At 41.7% G+C, this 17,884-nt stretch overlaps 1 protein-coding gene and 1 non-coding gene across 2 annotated transcripts in view; one reads left to right on the forward strand and one right to left on the reverse strand.

Annotated features, from left to right (window-relative positions):
- Window positions 1-1,267: 1,267 nt before the first annotated feature.
- The window catches only part of Rasef (RAS and EF-hand domain containing), a 49,424-nt gene continuing 32,807 nt past the window's right edge, over window positions 1,268-17,884 (forward strand). Inside the window, exons 1-3 of the mRNA XM_027400233.2 lie at window positions 1,268-1,608; window positions 15,470-15,616; window positions 16,573-16,663. Of these exons, the coding sequence (XP_027256034.1) occupies window positions 1,268-1,608; window positions 15,470-15,616; window positions 16,573-16,663 (579 nt within the window). The remainder of the gene's footprint in view (window positions 1,609-15,469; window positions 15,617-16,572; window positions 16,664-17,884) is intronic.
- Window positions 9,770-9,876, reverse strand: LOC113833982. Its single transcript, XR_003482214.1, has one exon. It is a non-coding gene; the product is annotated as a U6 spliceosomal RNA (small nuclear RNA).

The raw sequence follows: 17,884 nt of genomic DNA on the forward strand, positions 1-17,884 counted from the left end.
CCAGCACAGGCCATATTTCCAAGAGCACTTGACCAGTACAAAATAAACTCTATGCCTCCTGCCCTGCCTCAGGCACTTTTTGGTGCCTGTGTGTGTGTGTGTGTGTGTGTGTGTGTGTGCGTGTGTGTGTGTCTTTACCTATTTTTGGTTTCTTTGTTTGGATGTTTTATTTGTTGATTATTTTGTTTCTTCACACAAACACACACACACACACACACACACACACACAGAGAGAGAGAGGAGAGAGAGAGAGAGAGAGAGAGAGAGAGAGAGAGGAGAGGAGAGTGAAGAGAGAAGAGAGAGAGAATAAAGTTGGGTGCCCAGGGAGGTAAGGAGGGAAGAAAGGGGAGATGAGGCAGGGGAAAACATGATCAAAATGATCAAAAATACTTTGCATAAAAAGCTTTTCAATAATAAATTAAAACGAAGCTGGGAGTGCTGGCGCAGGCCTTTAATCCCAGAACTCGATGCTAAGGCAGGTGGATCTTTTTGAGTTTGAGGCCACCTGTTCTACAAAGCCAGCTCCAGGGCATCTAGGACTGTTAACATAGCTCGGAAACCCAAAAGGAAAAAAAAAAAAAGCTATCTCTAAGTGATTTTGGTATTAGCTTTCTCTAAAGCCAAGGAGTGGCAAAGTGACAAAAACTGTTTTATTTAGGCATATGGGAGATCAATATGACTATGCCAACTCACATAAAATTAGAGAAAGGACTTCTGAAATTTTTTTCTTTGCTGTTTAAAAAGTGAAGTTTAATTAGGCAAAGTAACCCCCTGTCTGGAATTAAGAGAGAATACAGTCCCAATTAACTTAAGCCAATTTTGCATCTTAACCTCTCCCCACCTTTTCCCATTTTGTCAGCGAGTTAGCCCTCCATTTGCAGGCACGCACCACGCATATCTAGGGTGCAGAAAAGGATAATTTGAGTAACAGGCCTTTAAGATCTGGGCAGAGTGCCCCTAGTTCCTGCTCACTCTCCCAAAGCCGAACAAAAAAACCGCCCAGCTGCTGCCAATGAAAGCTTGGGAGAGAAGTTGCACCTTGGCTCCACGGCAGGGTGGAGCCGACCCCCTGGGAGGTGCCAAGTGACACTCGGTGGCTCAGGGCAGCGGTTCGGCTGCTGCAGCCGGAGGCCAGCGCCTCTCTCTGCCTGAGCCCCGCCTCATCCGGACATTCCCGCCCGCCGCAGGTGGGCAGGTGGCAGAACCGGCCGGACCTGCTCCACTGGCCGAGCCTTGGAGCGGGAGCTCCGCGGTGGCCAGCGGCGCCATGGAGGTGGACGCGGACCCCGAGGAGCTGGCGCGGCTGCGCTCGGTCTTCGCCGCCTACGACACCAAAGGCTCCGGGCGCCTGGAGCGTGCGGAGTTCGGTGCGCTGTGTGCAGAGCTGCACGTGCCTGAGGTCGAAGCGGAGGCAGTGTTCCTGGGGCTCGACACCGACCGCGATGGGGCCATCACCTTCCCGGAGTTCGCGCACGGCTTCCGCGGAGCCTTCGGCCGGGACAGTGCGGAGGCTCAGGGCGCATGGGACGAGGCAGAGCCGGAAAACCTGTGCCCGGCGTGGCTGGACTTCCATGCGCGCCTCGGAGACGAGGCTCAACTCATTCCCAGGTGCGTGGTCCGGCGAGCGCTGGAGGCGGGCGCTGTGCGGTCGGGATACCCAGTCTGGGGGCGGCTTTTTTTTTTTTTTTTTTTTTTTTTCCTGCTGTACAATTGGAGGAGACTTTTCCTGAAAGGAAAAGAGATCTGGAGTTAAGTTACTGGTAGGGAAGGAGTTGGCCAAGTGAGGTTTGAGCACTTGCTGCAAGACTGGTGACTGACACCTGTAGTCTCCCTCTGGAGCGGCCAGAGCTGGCACACTCCTGGTGGCTCCCTGGGGCCTGTCGGGTCACCTACTGCCGTTTCCGTGCTGCATGAAGAGGCTAGCCGAGGTAGTTTGCCAGCTGGGCATCCTATAACGTACTTGTGCGTTTGTTGTTTGCTGAGGCCGAAAAGGAAGCTGCAGTATTACTGGATACACATGTTCATTGATGTGCACGACACCTCTCGTTTTATTTAAGGATACCTTGGGAAGTAGGTTTGTCTGTTTCTGACTGAACGAGGAAGAATCCAAGAGATTTAAGTTCAGGAGCCTCAAGGGTCTGTCCCAGTTAATTAAAAACAGAACATTGATTCCAGGTCTTCTATGCTGAAAAATTGTTTTTATTCAGTAAATAAAATGACACAGTCACAGCGTATATTCCCTGACTTTACAGCTAGGAAAAGAATAACTTATTGTCAAGTTATTAACTTTATTCTTAATTGGAGGGGGTAACAAGGGCCCTTTTCGTATCAGACCCTTACTCTCCTCTCACTGCATTTCTGCTTTTCTCTGGAAGTTTTTCTGCTTTGTGGTTGTAATTTAGCCCCAGTTTTCTTGAGCACTGGCTGATTTTATTAAGACCCGAAAGGCTTCATTTGAAGTGGCAGGCAGTTTCTATAGCTAAGACTTCGGTCTCGGGAGGTGTCGGGCTCCTTTAGATTGCTTCACAGCACATGCTTTGTCATCCTAGTTCCTACCTGCAGTTGGCTAAGGGAATTGCGTGAGGGAGGTTGAGTGACTCACTGTGACACTGTGTTGAGAAACAGGGTGTGAGGGCTAATCTCTTTCATACACGTGGGGGAAAAACAAACCCTCACAGTGTCTCAACCAGGGAAATAGAAAAATGTAAACACTATTGCTGTAGGCTACGGCTTTTAGCCGTGTTTCCAGCACATCAAGTTATTATTATTATTTTTTAATAAGATTTAAGAATGAAGAAGGGAGAGATACTGTGTGAGTTTGCTCCTTCTCCCTTTTTCCTTTCTACATTTCAGCAGTAGGCGTTTGACACTTAACCTCTCAATTATTATATTGACTTTTCTAGAATCAGTGGACAAATCGGACTTAACACAACTAGTGGATGATTATCACCGTATCTTTCCAAGGGCTGTCAAGGGTTATGAAAGGTATCAGTGTCGCCTGATAGACTTCTGTCCTAACCTTCTTATGGAAGGTTAACAAGTACAATGTTTGCCTTTCTGTTTTGTTCCAGTGAAAAAGAACCAAACTTAGTTGAGCCGCCTGATTGTTGCCATGGCAGCAATAAACTGTTTTGGTAAGTTAGAGAGCTGGCACTCTACTTCCTCATACATCTGTTCACTTTTTTTCTCCCATCTATTCTTGATTAAACACACACACACACACACACACACACACACACACACACACACACCAACTTTTTGAAAGCACACAACTTTTTGTTATTGATATTCTGTTGCATTAATACAGGCAAATTCATCCTACATATGTTTGAATGTCCTACAGATGCCTACTGCTATCTTAGGCATTATTTCCCACCCTTGGAGTAAAAGGAAAGGAAGGATAACAAGCTTATACAGGATGTTGGTTGCATTTCTTTGATATTTCTTTAAATAATATGTAAAGGCCAGTGGGCTATTTGTAGGAAATCACAAATTTTTTACTGCTATAAACGAGAATTTTCTTTGTTGTCTTTAGGATTTTTTAAAAAAGATTTATTTTATTCTTAATTATTTGTATCTACCTGTGGGTATGTGCCCACGAGTGCAGGTTCCTTCAGAGACTTAAGGTGTATTAGAGATAGTTGTGAGCTGCCTGATGTGGGTGCTGGAAGCCAAACCCAGTTCCTCTGGAAGAACAGCCAGTGCTCTTAACTGCTGTGCCATCTCTCCAGCCCCAAAGTCTTGAATTTTCTAATTTTTAAGAAAAATGGTACTTGTTCATTTTACTATGTGATATATTGGAGTTAATTTGGTATAAAGTCCTGTTTTCTTCTGCAGGAATAATGAGCCCTCCAGGAAGATGTGGCATCTTATTGCTTATTCCCAAACTGATACTCTATCTTATTTGAAGGTAGATGGCCTCATGACTGTCTTAGGGTATATATATCCAGTTTAAAATGAGAATATACTAGATACAGGCATGTCCTTCCTGTGGTAAAGCATGATAGTGCTGACTACTTTTACATTTTAGCAAATATTTAGTGATTTTATATTTACAAATGTTTTACATTTAAGCAAAATATTAAGTGATTTTGGGTTTAAGCTTCACAATCCACAATAATTTTGAGGTTAGAGAAGAAGTTAAATTGTACTGTAAAGGAATTGTAAATGGCCTTTGTGATGTGTGTTAATATATGCATGAGTTTGTTTTTTCTTCGGAAACTGAGGGACTGTTTCCCTTAAATTCTGGAAGTTTGTGACCTCTCACCTTGCATCTGGCAGATAGAAGCATAGAATGTGGTCTCATAGCACTGAATCCAGAATAGGAAACAAAGTGAAGCAGGCACTCATGAAAGAGGATTTAATAGGAAAGTGGTGCTAGGTCAAGGGGTGTTCTAGAGGTACTGGGAGGGATGGCTGGAATGAGATGTCCAGGTATAGAGCAGACTTAGAATGCAGCCTAGAAAATTCCTGGAGCCTGGGTCATTATATTGGTGAAAAGGAGTTGTGTTGATTTGAGTTCTCAGCTCTTGCATTTGTAAAGAGCAGTGATCCAAGGTTGTTTTTCACCATTCTTTGGGTAGATTCCTCCACGTCTCTTTAAGCTTCTTGGTGATATTGGCCCATACAGAATGAAGTAGACACCTCAGGAAGAATCTAGGTTCCTGTCTCCCAGAAAAGGGAATTGACCAGAGATAGGTAGATTGCTGCGAACAGAAACAGTTTATTAGAAAAAGACACACTTCCAGGGGAGGAAGTAAGTCAGAGCAGGAAAAAGGTTAGAAGCCCAGTGGCCATTATGTAAAGAATTGAGGCTTTTGTCTTAGATTTGCAGGGTTTTGGGAGTCATTAGAACAGGTTAGGCATTCTTGTTCAAGCTGTGTTAAATGTCCTTTTTCATTATTGACTGATTCTTTGGCAAATTCACACATTTTTATAGTTCACTCTAGGCACATTATTCCTTCAGACCTCTCTTATCCTCCCACCCCTAATGTTTTCCCCTCTCACCACTTTCAGGTATTTATTTATTTTTGCTTTGTGATCTACTTCATTTAACTAGGGCCATTCACCTGGGAATGAGTAAGATGCTATGGCTATGGCCTTCATTAGAGTTTCTGTTTGCTGTGATAAAAATCTAAAAGTAATTTGTGGAGGAAAATGTTCTTTTCATCTTAACTTCTTAGGTCATAGTCAATCCCTGAGGCAAGGAGTTAAGAGAAGGAGTTCAAGGCAGGAGCCTGGAGGCAGTAACTGAAGCAGATGCCATGGAAGATTGCTGTTTCCTGGCTCACTCTACTGACTTGCTCAGCCTGCTTTTTTATACACCTCAAATCCCAGGGGTGACACCCTCCACAGTGGGCTGGACCCTCACACATCAATAGTCAGTTAAGAAAATGACCCACATGTTTGCCCATAGGCCAGTCTATGGAAAGGTTTTCTTCTGTGATTCCCTCTTTTCCATTAGCTCTAGATTGTGTGAAGTTGACAAAAGCAAAACCTAACTAACCAGCCAACCAACCAACCAAACAAACAAAATCAAGCAAAACCCAAACCAAAACAAGGACAGCTTTCCACTGGAACATGAGTAACTCTTCAGTGGCTATATCACTGAAGACAGTGATGTCTTGTCTTCTCCCAACCCCCTCACCCCCAACCTGCCATTGGCTTCCCTGGTCACAGTGAAGCCCTACAAGCCTCTATGAGTCCCTATGCACCTATGAGTCCCTATGCACCTATGTCTACTGGCCCAGTAGTGTATAGGAACTATGCAGGCCCTAGCCACAGCTGCTATGAATTGAAGTGCCACAACCATGTCATGGCCATAAAACACTACTCTATGGCTCATTTGCCTATAGATAAACTCCTATTATTTTGTCTTCTTTTAAGTGATGTGTACTGAACTTTGGAAGGGGAAATATTGGTGTCTCCTTTAAAGCTGAGTACTCAACACTCAACTTTTCTCAGCACCTTGATCAAGTATGTATCTACATTAGCAAGAGAGGGTGGAAGGTAACTGTATTGGTTACTTTTCTATTACAGTGATAAAGCATCATGACTAAGGCAACCTGCAGAAGAAAGTGTGACCTGGACCAGCAGGTTGTTCCTTTACCGACAAGTTCTTATGGGGGAGGATTAAGGATGAGAAAGAAGATAGGAAGGTTGTGACCAAAAGATCTTGCATAAGCTGATGACTTATACCAAACAAGTTTATTAAGAAATAATAGCATCTTCTATACAGTTTTCAGGAAAAAAAAATGGGACAGACTCACAGGAAGCTATTCAAGTAGTGGTGCTCAAAAGGAAGACAGGATCTCAAGTGCACCACCAAATCAAGAACACAATGGCTTTGGAACTGATAACTTCATCATCGTTAGGGGGAAATTCAGATTCCCAGGAATTGAAACTTTACTGCTTTGAGGCCCTGTCCCCAGCCCCATTCCAGACCTTGCCAAGTCTATTCCTGGGCAAAGACATAGAACTAGCATTCTCTTTGTTCTTTTATCAAGACCTCTGAGAAGTAAGCATCTCTTGCAAGATAGTTGGTATTCTTCCTCAGCTGCCAGAATAGTGACTTCCTACACTGTGAAGTCTGTATAGCACCAAGGAAGCTTCCAGGTCAGTTCCAGCATGGTTTCTCTGCATTCTGCTACCAAATGTGTGGTGTCTTCAGCAATAGGACCACCTAGTTATGGTGAACAACCAGTAGCAATGGCCATAACCTTTAAAATTTGAGGGACCCCTGTGGTATCATCTCTCATTAGCATCACTTATTTCTATGGAGGTGTGTGCATTTTAGTACTGTAATGAACTATAGGTCATCTTCAGAGTTTGGAGTGCCTTTGTTCTTGAATTGTTTGTATTATTTCCTTCAAATGTTTGTTTTCACAGTCATCATCCTCTTTCATATTATTGAACATTGTTTTTTTTTCAAGACAGGGTTTCTCTGTGTAGCTTTGGAGCCTATCCTGTCCTGGCACTCACTCTGGAGACAAGGCTGGCTTCGAACTCACAGAGATCCGCCTGCCTCTGCCTCCCTAGTGCTGGGATTAAAGGTGTGCGCCACCAATGCCTGGCTTGAACATTGTTTTTTACCGTTTCTCTCCTTTTCATTTTTTATTGAGAATTATTTTTATGCAATATATTTTGATTAGTTCCTCTCTGCTAATTCTTCCTCTGGTAACTTGCAGTATATTGTTGTACCATGAAGGCTAGTCATAGGGGTGATGCTTCGAACTAGGCTCCAGTTTGAGTCTATGCCTTTGAACATATTTATAGTCACTGTCTCATAATAATTGTTCTAGAAGTAATAATTATCTAGAAGTTGCTTTACTCAGAGAATATTAAAATAGGGTTGCTAATTTCTGGAGTAGACCAGTTGTCTTTTTTATTCCTTTTGTTTGACTTTTTGTGATATGTCTTAAGCATCTAGAATTTGGTCATTGACAGTGTTTTCTGGTCTGGATGTCTAGTCTCACATTAGTTGAGTGCTTTCTTGGATGCTTGTTTGCTGTTGCTTCATATTGTCAGTTTGTGGTCTAACAAAATGGTGCTTGCTGTTCATTCTTCTGGCCACTGTGTATTGGTGTGGAAATGGGGTGTCAGAAGTGGTCTAAGCTTGGTTAGGGACTGGTACAAAATCTTAGCCCAAGATTAAATCTTCTGTGGGCTTAGAAGATTTCTCTAAATATCTTCAGAAGTTCGTGTGGTAGTTATCAGATTTTGTGGGTGATTCTGGAGTTCATGATGCGGCTCCATGAAATGCTGATGCAGGGCAGGTGGTGGTTGATGGGGACCATGCATCGGGCTTTCTCATTCTCAGGTAATGAGAGACTTAAACCAGACTCCAAGATGAGCTCCTTTTTGTTCCCATGTCTCAGTATTTACCCCTGGTGTTTTTTTTTTTCTTACCTCTGCCTCAGGCTGTGTCTGTACACTTCTGTAACCAGAATACCAAATAAACGTTGCCAATCTAAATGACTACACAATAAGAAGTCATGTAAGTTGCTTAAAGTTCAAGATTCAGTTTTCTAAAAACTTGTAGATATTTTAATAAAAATGAAAATACAGGATTTTGCTGTGCATTTTCTTTTTTTCTTTAAGGTGAAGGAAGGAGGTATTGGGTTGTGGCTGCTTAGTCATGGCAAGTAGAAAGCCAAGCTCAAGAGGTGTCATCCAGTGTGGCCTTCATCTATACACTACTACACATAGCTTTCTGGGGATGCCACTCCAGGCATAAACTCCTAATGTCCAGAGTCCTCTCTCTCTCTCTCTCTCTCTCTCTCTCTATATATATATATACATATATATATATATATAATATATATTGTGTGTGTGTGTGTGTGTGTGTGGTGCTTACTTCAGGCAAGAGTTAATTGATGTCACAGGACCATGCATACATGCATACATGCATGCATGCATTAGGTCCTAAGATTGGATTAGACCCATATGAGGCTTGAAGTTAGGCTTACAGACAGAATATTTGATTGATTCTGAGGGAAAATTTGAGGGTTTTGTGTTAATGCGAAAGGACAGTGCATCACCTCTCTCAGGCAGGGATACAGTAAGGTGACTTTAGGTTTAAGGTTGCAAACCTGTTATCCAGGTTGGTATAGTGGCTAAAATTAAGTTTATTAAAATAAATTAAAACAGAAACAGGGTTTTGATTCCAGTTCCTGTAGTTAATGGAACCATGGCCTGAGAAGCCGGTGAACTTGCTTCTGTGTAGTTAAGCTCCAGACATCACGCAGTGATGTACACCATTTTAATATTAGAGTCTTTAGGGAGAAGCAGAACCTGTGTATGAGTAAATATGCACTTGTCTGTGTTTCCTGTTCTCACTTAGTGAAGAGTCTGGCTGAGTTTAAAGAACTCACTTGTTAATGGAGGCAGGTCCAAACTGCTTGAGGCTGGGTGGAAGGAGACTCTGGGAGGAGTGAAGGTCAACAGTGTGATTCTATCTTATCTGGGGGTCAGTATTGTGTGTTAAAGGCTTTGGCTGCTGGGTGGGGCTCCACCTTCCCACCTCTGATTCAGAATCTGGTTTCTCCAAAATCTCCTGATCATGTGGTACAGAAATAAATGTTTCGTTGCTGTCACTGTGGCAAGATACTGAATATGAGGATAGCTAATATATTTTAAATTACACGATTATATTGGAATACTATTTTCCAATCTGACAAATTACTTTTCTTATTAAAGGTAGTTTTATAAAATGGTGCTATCCAAAATGTTTCTTACAAGAATGTTATTTCTGCCATATGTAAAGATATCGAGGTTAGTTCACATGTGTGTAGTCCCAGTGATCAGGACTGAGGCATCACGGCCATGTGGACTTTTAGCTTTGAGAGTGTATAGGGAAATTACTTGTTGCCATTTTTAAATTTAAAAAACCTTTTTTTATTTTTTTATTTCATTTTACGTTCCAACCACAGTTCTCCCTCCCACCCTTCCTCCCACCTCCCCTCACTCCCCCCAGCTCAACCCCAGTTCACTGCTCACGGATAAGGGCTTACATGAGGAGTCAACATAGTCTGACACAATAGGGTAGAGCAGGGCCAGGCCCCTCTCCTTGCATTAAGGTTGATCATGGCATCCCACCATAGGGAATGGGCTCCAACAAGCTAGCTCATGTACCAGGTTTGTGCCATTGTCCTACTGCCAGGGGCCCCTCAGCTAGTCCAAGATTCACAACTGTCTCTCACATATGGTGGGCTTAGGTTAGTCCCTTGGAGTCTCCACAGTTGTAGGTCTAAAATACATGAGTTTCCACAAAGCGATAGAATGTTTCACAAATTTGCATGTCATCCTTGCACAGGGCCCTTGCTAATCATCTCTCTGTCGTTCCAGTTTTAGTATATGTGCTGCTGGAATGAGCACTAATCAGGGTTTTTATTGCTTTGATGAAACACCATCACTAAAAAGCAAGTTAGGGAGGAAAGGGTTACTTGGGCTTACACTTCAGCATCACTGTTCATCACTGCCGGAAGGCAGGACAGGATATTAGAGGCAGGAGCTGATTGATGCAGAGGCCATGGAGAGTGCAGTTTACTACCGACTTGCTTCCCATGGCTTGCTCAGCTCACATTCTCATAGAACCCAGGACCATCAGCCCAGGGATGGCACCACCCACCATGGGCTGGGCCCTCCCTCATTGATCACTAGGAGAAAATGCCTCACAGCTGGATCTCTTGGAGGCATTTTCTCAACTGAGGTTCCTTCCTCTGATGACTCAAACTTTAGTCAAGTTAATACACAAAACCAGCCAGTACAGAGATTAAACCTTTTGTTTCTTTTAGTTAGTCTGTTGGTGTCAGAAGGGTTTATTGCAGAATATAAATGAATTACCATTTAATTAAAACATAACTTGTAAATTTCAACAGTCTGAGAGCTGAATGAATTGCTGAAGGCAGAGGACCAAATACTCAGGTATTCAGGGTCAGGACGAACAGCCTCTTCCTGCCCTCTGTGCTTGCTGCCTCTAATGTCCCAGCTTTTCTGGACACCATTTGAGCACAGAAGGAGTTGTCTGTCACCTTCTTTTGTCTGAATCTAATTATTTTATTAACCAGAAGAAGGAAACAGAATATTTACACTGGGAACTTCAGCAAAGGTTTGACTGTACAGCGCACAGAAGTGTCAGTTCCATTGTTAAAGTCACTGCCGCACTGTGTGGTTGAGGGAGCTGAAGTAAGGGAGGTTAGGTGTTGGCTCTTCCACACAAAGCTGTGGTGGTGAAGGAGGCCTTCAAGTCTGGCCAAGCTCTATTGTACACACTGCAAACTGTTCATCTATGACGTCAGAAGACACCAGTGCCTCCTCTGAACCTGTGGCACATTGCCTTCTGTTCTTTGTATTTTACTGTTTTCATTGGCAAACTCCCAATACTAAATGTCAGTGGTTTTGAATAGGAAGTCTAGGTAAATTTCTCATCTTCCAGTAACTTTGCATATTAAAATTTTTGGGAGAATGAGACTTATGTAAGTACCTAGGCACTTAAAATGTGTTGAAGCACATCTGGAGTTTTAACTGCCAGAGATGTATCTAGGCAGGTGACCCTGGAACAGATCTTCCTTTGATCATTTAGCAACAAAACAGAACAAGGGAAGCCCAGCTCCCTAGAGTGACCCATCTTGTTGCCCCAAGTAGTTAGTGCTCTTTAGGTTTATATTTATTTCATCTTCAACCAGAACTTCATGAAGATTGGTATGCTGGCTGGTTTTGTGTGAACTCCAAATAATCTAGAGTCATCAGAGAGGAAGGAGCCTCAGTTGAGAAAATGCCTCTGTGAGATTCAGCTGTAAGGCATTTTCTCAATTAGTGATCAATGGTGGTGGGCCCAGCCTCTGGTAGGTGGTTCCATGCCTGGGCTGGTTATTCTGGGTTCTATAACACAGCAGGCTGAACAAGTCAGGAGAAGCAACTCCCCTCCATGGCCTCTGCATTAGCTCTTGCCTCTGAGTTCCTGTCCTGACTTCCTTCAGTGATCAACAGCAATATGGAAGTATAAACCAAATAAACCTTTTTCTCATTGACTTGCTTCTTGGCCATGGTGTTTTGTTGCAGCAATAGAAATCCTAGGACAATGGGATAGTTAAAAGAGTATTCTGATCATGCCATCTCTCCCACTGGTTCTTTCAGTGGCTTCTTGTATTCTTAGTACTATCTTCCATCCCTGTCTTTTGAGTGCATTCTGGCGCTATGTACTCTGGTTCCTGCTAACTTCTCCACTCCTTATTTGATGCTGAAGGAGTGATATTTCTCTTGCCCCCACAATCTCTCCCTGAAGCATTGGCCTCCTACTCTTACCTAGATGGATCAGTTTCTTTCTTTCTTTCTTTTTTTTTTTTTTCTTGATGTGAAGTAAAGACCTAGTTCCTGCCTGGAAAACAGCACGCTGAAGCCAGACAGACTGAGCTGAAAACTTCCTTTTCTTTATTTTTGAGACTATAGTATATGTAATCCAGTCTGGCTCCCAACTAATTCTGGCTCCCAGAATGCCTTGCCTTTTCTGATCCTCCTACTTTCACCTTTTAAATGCTGGGATTACAGGTGTGTGCTACCATCTTCAGTTTATGTGGCTGAGGATTGAACCCATGACTTTGTGCACCTTAGACAAGTCCCTGACATAAGTAGGATAGATGAAGATCCAAGACCATTCTGAAATAATAGTTGGTTGTGTAACATACACATTTTCTACCAGTAGTAGATATATTTTCAATAATCCATGTATATATCTCAATGTAAATTACCTCTAGAACTTTGTAAGCAGCATGATCAGAAAATAACCCAAGGGAATTCATATCAATATAATTTGTTCTATTTTAGACATTTACAAAAAGTGAAGGACCTGTTAAGACTTCTGCAACTGAAAGTTTCACTGTTGTGCAGTTAGCTGGTAAATAAGGACTCTAGGGAATGGTTTCTCTGACAGATTCCCATCACATAGTATATTTTTAGATTTGGTACCTTTTAGTGTAAATGATATAAGTAAAGACATGAATTGTCATGTTGTGCATTGAAATTGCTTGTGACAATCTCATAGAAGAGATTTTTGGTATTGATTTACTATTGTCTAATAATGTGCATCATTCTTTCGAGCATTATTTGTTCTGAACTCTAATGGGAGGAGTGATGACAGGTAGGAGTGTCATAAATCATCATATAGAGTGACTTACTACCATGAGTTAATTAATAATACTTACACAATTTTTAAGAATCATGATTTGCCTCTGAGTAGATTCAACAGTATTTAGAAGAAAAAGTCCCATGAAATTTAAAACAACAGGGACTCTTTTTGGTCTATGCACAATTAAGCAGCTTAGTTAATTTATAACTCATGTAATGCAGTGTTTCAAAGTTCCGTCAATTAATTTTGAATCACATTTCTTCTAGCAAAGCTCAGGTGTTTAGCAGAATTGAGAAGTGGTAGGATGTTAGTGGTTAATTATGAGGTCACTAGCACAAAACAGAATTTCAATTCTGACATTTGATCTTTGTGTCCCTGTGTACTATGGGATGTCCAGGCATTTGCAGTATCAAGCACCACAGTTAGTTAAAATAGCAGAAAATTCTCATAATTGTTGATTTTAAAAATCTGACCCCAGGGAACCAGTGGGGCTAGTTTGTCCTGGGCCTTTATTCTGGGCTGATAGCTGCTGTCTTCACATGCTCCTCTCTTTGTATATGTCTGTGTCTATAAGATCACTAGTAAGATTGGGTTAGAACTCATAATGATAATATCATTTTTACCTAATTTCTTCTTTAAAGACTCTTAAGTATAGTTGGCTAGAGTCTGAGTTCTGGTGGTAGGGTTTCAATACATGAACCTGGGGCACTGAGACGATGATTTATCTCATGGCATACCCTTAGTTCTGGCAGATTTGTAAAATGCATTCATAGAAATACTTTCTGTCCAGTTGTAGAGAAGGAGGAGGGATGAGCAAAGGAGCCAATACCGTGCTGGAGAAACCTACAGAAACAGTTGACCTGACCTAGTGAGAGCACAGAGACCCTAGTTGTAAAGCTGGGGAACACCATTGAACTGAACCATGCCTTCTGAATGTGGGTGCCAGCTAGGAGGCCTGGGACTTCTAACAGTGGAGCCAGTGTTTATCCCTAGTGCACAAATGGACTTTGGGAGCCCATTCCCTATGGAGGAGTAATATTGCATCTCAGATACACGAAAGAGGGCTTGGCCCTCCTCCAAATGATGTGACAGACTTTTGTGATCCCCATGGAAGGCCTTACTATCCTTGGGGAGTGGCTGGGGAGTGGGTTGGGGGGATCAATGAGAGGCATGGGAGGATGGGAGGTTGAGGGAATGGGGAGATTGATATGTAAAATAAGCTTGTTTCAAAAAAAAATAAATAAAAAATACTTTCTGTTGTTGCAAACATTCCAATTGCCGATTTGCTCAAGATGAGTGGCAGTAAATTAGGATCTGGTGAGTAGGCATAAAGAGAAGCACTCCTGCACCATAGCTGCAGCTTCTCTTGATTGATGGGTTGCATCCTGTGACATCATTCATCAGAGACCATGCAGTTTGGCTTCTTTTCTGGCACCATTGGAGAGCCAGGCTTTCTGTAATTATCAAAATATGTGGCTGTGTGGGACAGTAACAGAGTACTTCGTTTTATTTTTCAAAGTAAGGAACATTTATTCTGATTCTTCCTGCTTGCCTTCCTACCTTGCTATATTCCTGCCTGGTGTAGATAATGGTGGCTTTGTAGAAAGAAAGCTGAGATGAATTACCCCATAGATAAGCTTTCTTAGAAGAATTACAACATCACAGCCTGTGGTGTAAGGACAAGCATTCAGGTGCAGATAAGAGCTTCATTATGAGAGACAGCTGTCAGGGATAGTGTTGATGGGGTCCTGAAGGGACAGCCTTCATTTCTCCTCAGGTCTGAAGGACGAGGAGAAATACAGCACAATGGGATCTTGAAAGCAAAGGTAGAGTTTCAGGTTCGAAGAACAAAAGGCGATTTCTTGCTTTCACATATTTTCAAGGGCAGGTGGGGAGGTGGATTAATTCCATACCATGTAAACCAGCCTGGAAGTAAAAGTCCTAAGACACTGATAAAGTAAAGTAAGAATTAAAGCTTGTCTTGGGTCTAGGAGCAGATGGTCTGCAGCTGCCAGAGGGAGAGCGTGAACTCTGTGAGAACTGTAAGGTCACTGAACATCTTTTTCTCACCCTGTCTAGGGAGAGAGCCTGTAACCTGACCCACCCTTCCTCCCCTGCCCCCGATCAACCTTTAGTCCTTGTCCTTCTTCTTTTTTTTTTTTTAACTAAAATAATAATAACAATTTAGCTAGAATGGCCATGGTTAAACTCATGATTCTCTGGCATTAACTTCCAAAGTTCTTCTTCTGACCTCTGTGAGTACCAGGCATGCAAGGGGTGCACAGACATACATAGAGCAAATGTTATATCAAACATGAAAACATACTGCCCTTGAGAGACTCTAGGCAAAAGGGATGGAGAAGATGGTGTGAGATCTGTGTTCAGAGTATTTGATTGATCTGTGGTCATCACTGTTGTCCATATGTAGGTGCTATGGATGGCTGTGAAAGGATTGTGAATTTGTCTGAAGCAATTTTGACTGACCATAAAATAATAAGTATATCCATTCTTCTAAGTTCAAAAATTAACACACATCTTGTTAGAGATTGGAAAAACATATAATATAATTAGTTTACTATTCTCTAAAGTTCTTTACTATTTCAATTTTTAGCAAGTAAAATGAATAATCCTTCATTCTAGGTTCATTTCCTTGCACTTGAACTGGCTTTCCCAGGTGCCATCTTCTGATAGGAGAACACACAGGCTCTCTGCCTTTTCTTTATTACAGATAAATCTATGGATTTTAAAATCCTTCTTGTTTCTTATCTGGTTATCTTTCCCATCTCTATACATTTTCTGTTTTACTTTTAAACCCTCACCATTTAATTTTAATATTTTTGGCAGAAAAGAACAAGTTAGTACTCTGTACCAGAACATCAATCTTGTGGAGCCAAGACTAATCCAGCCTTATGAACATGTGATAAGAAACTTTCTCCGTGAGATCAAACTCCAGAGCACAGAAATGGAAAACTTGGCCATTGCAGTGAAGAGGTATCATTCTGCTTCCTTTCTGAGGACACTTAGGGTCCTTCTACTTGTTCTGTGACCAGAGGGTACAAAGGGACTGAATACCATATTCATGTTATGATAAAAGTGGACTTCCTGAACTTTTGGAATACAGAACATTCTAGAATATTTCACGAAGGGTAAGTTGTGTCAGGTAGTAATTTCAGGGTCAAACGGCAATCTGTTGGCTGATCATCTTATGTTGCCACCTCCTCCAATCTGACAATTCCATCCTGAAAAATTCAGAATGTTTCTTCTCCCCAGCTACTTGACAAAACAGGAAACTTCTAGAGAGTAGGTAGACTCTGAAGCCAAGCCAGGTAATGACCTTGACAGTAGATTTCCTATATTTCCAAGTCTCAGTGCTGAGTCTTCAAAAGAGGATGGATACAGCCTTTGAGGCTATGAGTTCCAGTATATGACTCTTGGGTAGAGTAGAAGACTTTTTCTCACAGATATTTTGTCTCTGGAACTGTAGGAGACTGATTAGAAACAGTTGCTGAAGTAGAACCTTCTGGCTTTAACTAATGCATATACAACCGTGAAGTTTATATAATAGAATTTAAAAATTATATCTAACTGTCTATTGCCATAAAGTTCTTTCCTTTATTTAGGTTTGCACTCAGTTGTGTTGTGGCAACAAGATGTTCATATTTGCTGACAGTTTTCACAGAAATTTGTTATCTTTAGCTATTGTTTGTCTCAGGCTAATTTTAATATATTTAATATATTTAATATATTTCAGTTGTTTAATGCAATTTTAATCCAAATAGTCATGTTGGCAACTTTAGTTTATCACATAGAAGGCTTGGGAAATATCATGTAGAATTCTATCTCATCTATATAATGGAAAGCCTGAAGTTGATGAGTTTTGAGTTTCTCACATTTTTCAGTCCAAGTATACAATGATTTTTTTTTTTTTTTTTTTTTTTTGATTGCAGAGCCCAAGACAAGGCAGCCATTCAGCTGAGTGAGTTGGAAGAGGAAATGGATCAGAGGATTCATGCGGTGGAAAATGAGACACGGAAAGATGTGAGTTTGTGGATTGGTCATTCATTCATTTCACAGATCTTCAGGGAGTGCATTTTATTGTGACACTCTCTTGGTACCAAAGCTTGGGGACATTAGGCTTCACTACTTAGTACCCTAAATAAAAATATCAACCTTCTAGATTTTGAAAAGATAAAGAACTTTGATAACCAGGAGTGTTTTGTGTTCTTGACCTGAAGAGAAACAGAGATTGTAATCAAATAAGTTGAGGTTGTACCTCTCCAGTACTGATAAGTATAGCGTAAGCCTCATGTGGGTGGGAAAATGGTCAGTTTGAATGGGAGAGCAGAGGTCTCTTTGAAATGCATGGCATGGAGTAGAGGACTAGAGTCACAGTTGGTGAGAAGATGGCTGAACTTGTATGTTGCGCTCACTACCCAACTTTAAATCTTGATTGCAGTTAGTTTAAAATCCTGTCTCCTAACTGTGGTGTTTTATGATGGATCTTATTTTCATAAGTACTCTTAAATTTAAAGTTCATGCTCTCTTTAGTGATTTCTTCAAGGGAGGTGTGTTTGTCCATATAAAATATATTTGGGCAGTTGATGTTTGCTGAAAGAAGACAATATGCACTTTTTTGAGTAGATAATATTAGGATATAAAATTGGATTTTGTGGCTGACAGGCCATAAAAGTTCAGACCTCAGTGCTGGCATTGAAGAGACTTAAGTCTATGTCCTGACTTGTCCCTTACCAAGGCTAGGTGGCACTAGTGAAGTAATCGATCCCGTGAGTCTGTGCCTGCCACCTATCAGCCTCAAGTAGGATCAATCACGGAGATGTCTGTAAGGTACTGAGAAGTGTGGCCTGTGATAGGCACTACCATGGCTGTTACTCTCTTTTCCTCTGCCTTCCTTGTTTCCTTCCAGATAATTTATCTTACTTGTCTTCACCACACACATTGATCCCTTTGGGTATCTTTGTTGTCTTATCTCTTTAAAATATTTTTATTAATTCTTTAAGAATTTCTTTTTTATATAAATTTTGTTTAAATTAGAAACATTCTTATTTTACATATCAATCCCAGTTCCCTCTCCCTCCCATCCTTTCATGCCCCACATCGACCCCCCATCCCATCCCCCATCTTCTCCCCAGAGAGAGTGAGGCCTTCCATGAGGGATCATCATAGTCTGTCTAGTCATTTGAGGCATGGCATAGGCCCTCCCCCATGTATCTAGGCTGAGAGAGTATCCCTCCATGGGGA

The sequence above is a fragment of the Cricetulus griseus genome, chromosome 2 (genome assembly GCF_003668045.3).
Source record: "Cricetulus griseus strain 17A/GY chromosome 2, alternate assembly CriGri-PICRH-1.0, whole genome shotgun sequence".
Classification (NCBI taxonomy): Eukaryota; Metazoa; Chordata; class Mammalia; order Rodentia; family Cricetidae; genus Cricetulus; species Cricetulus griseus.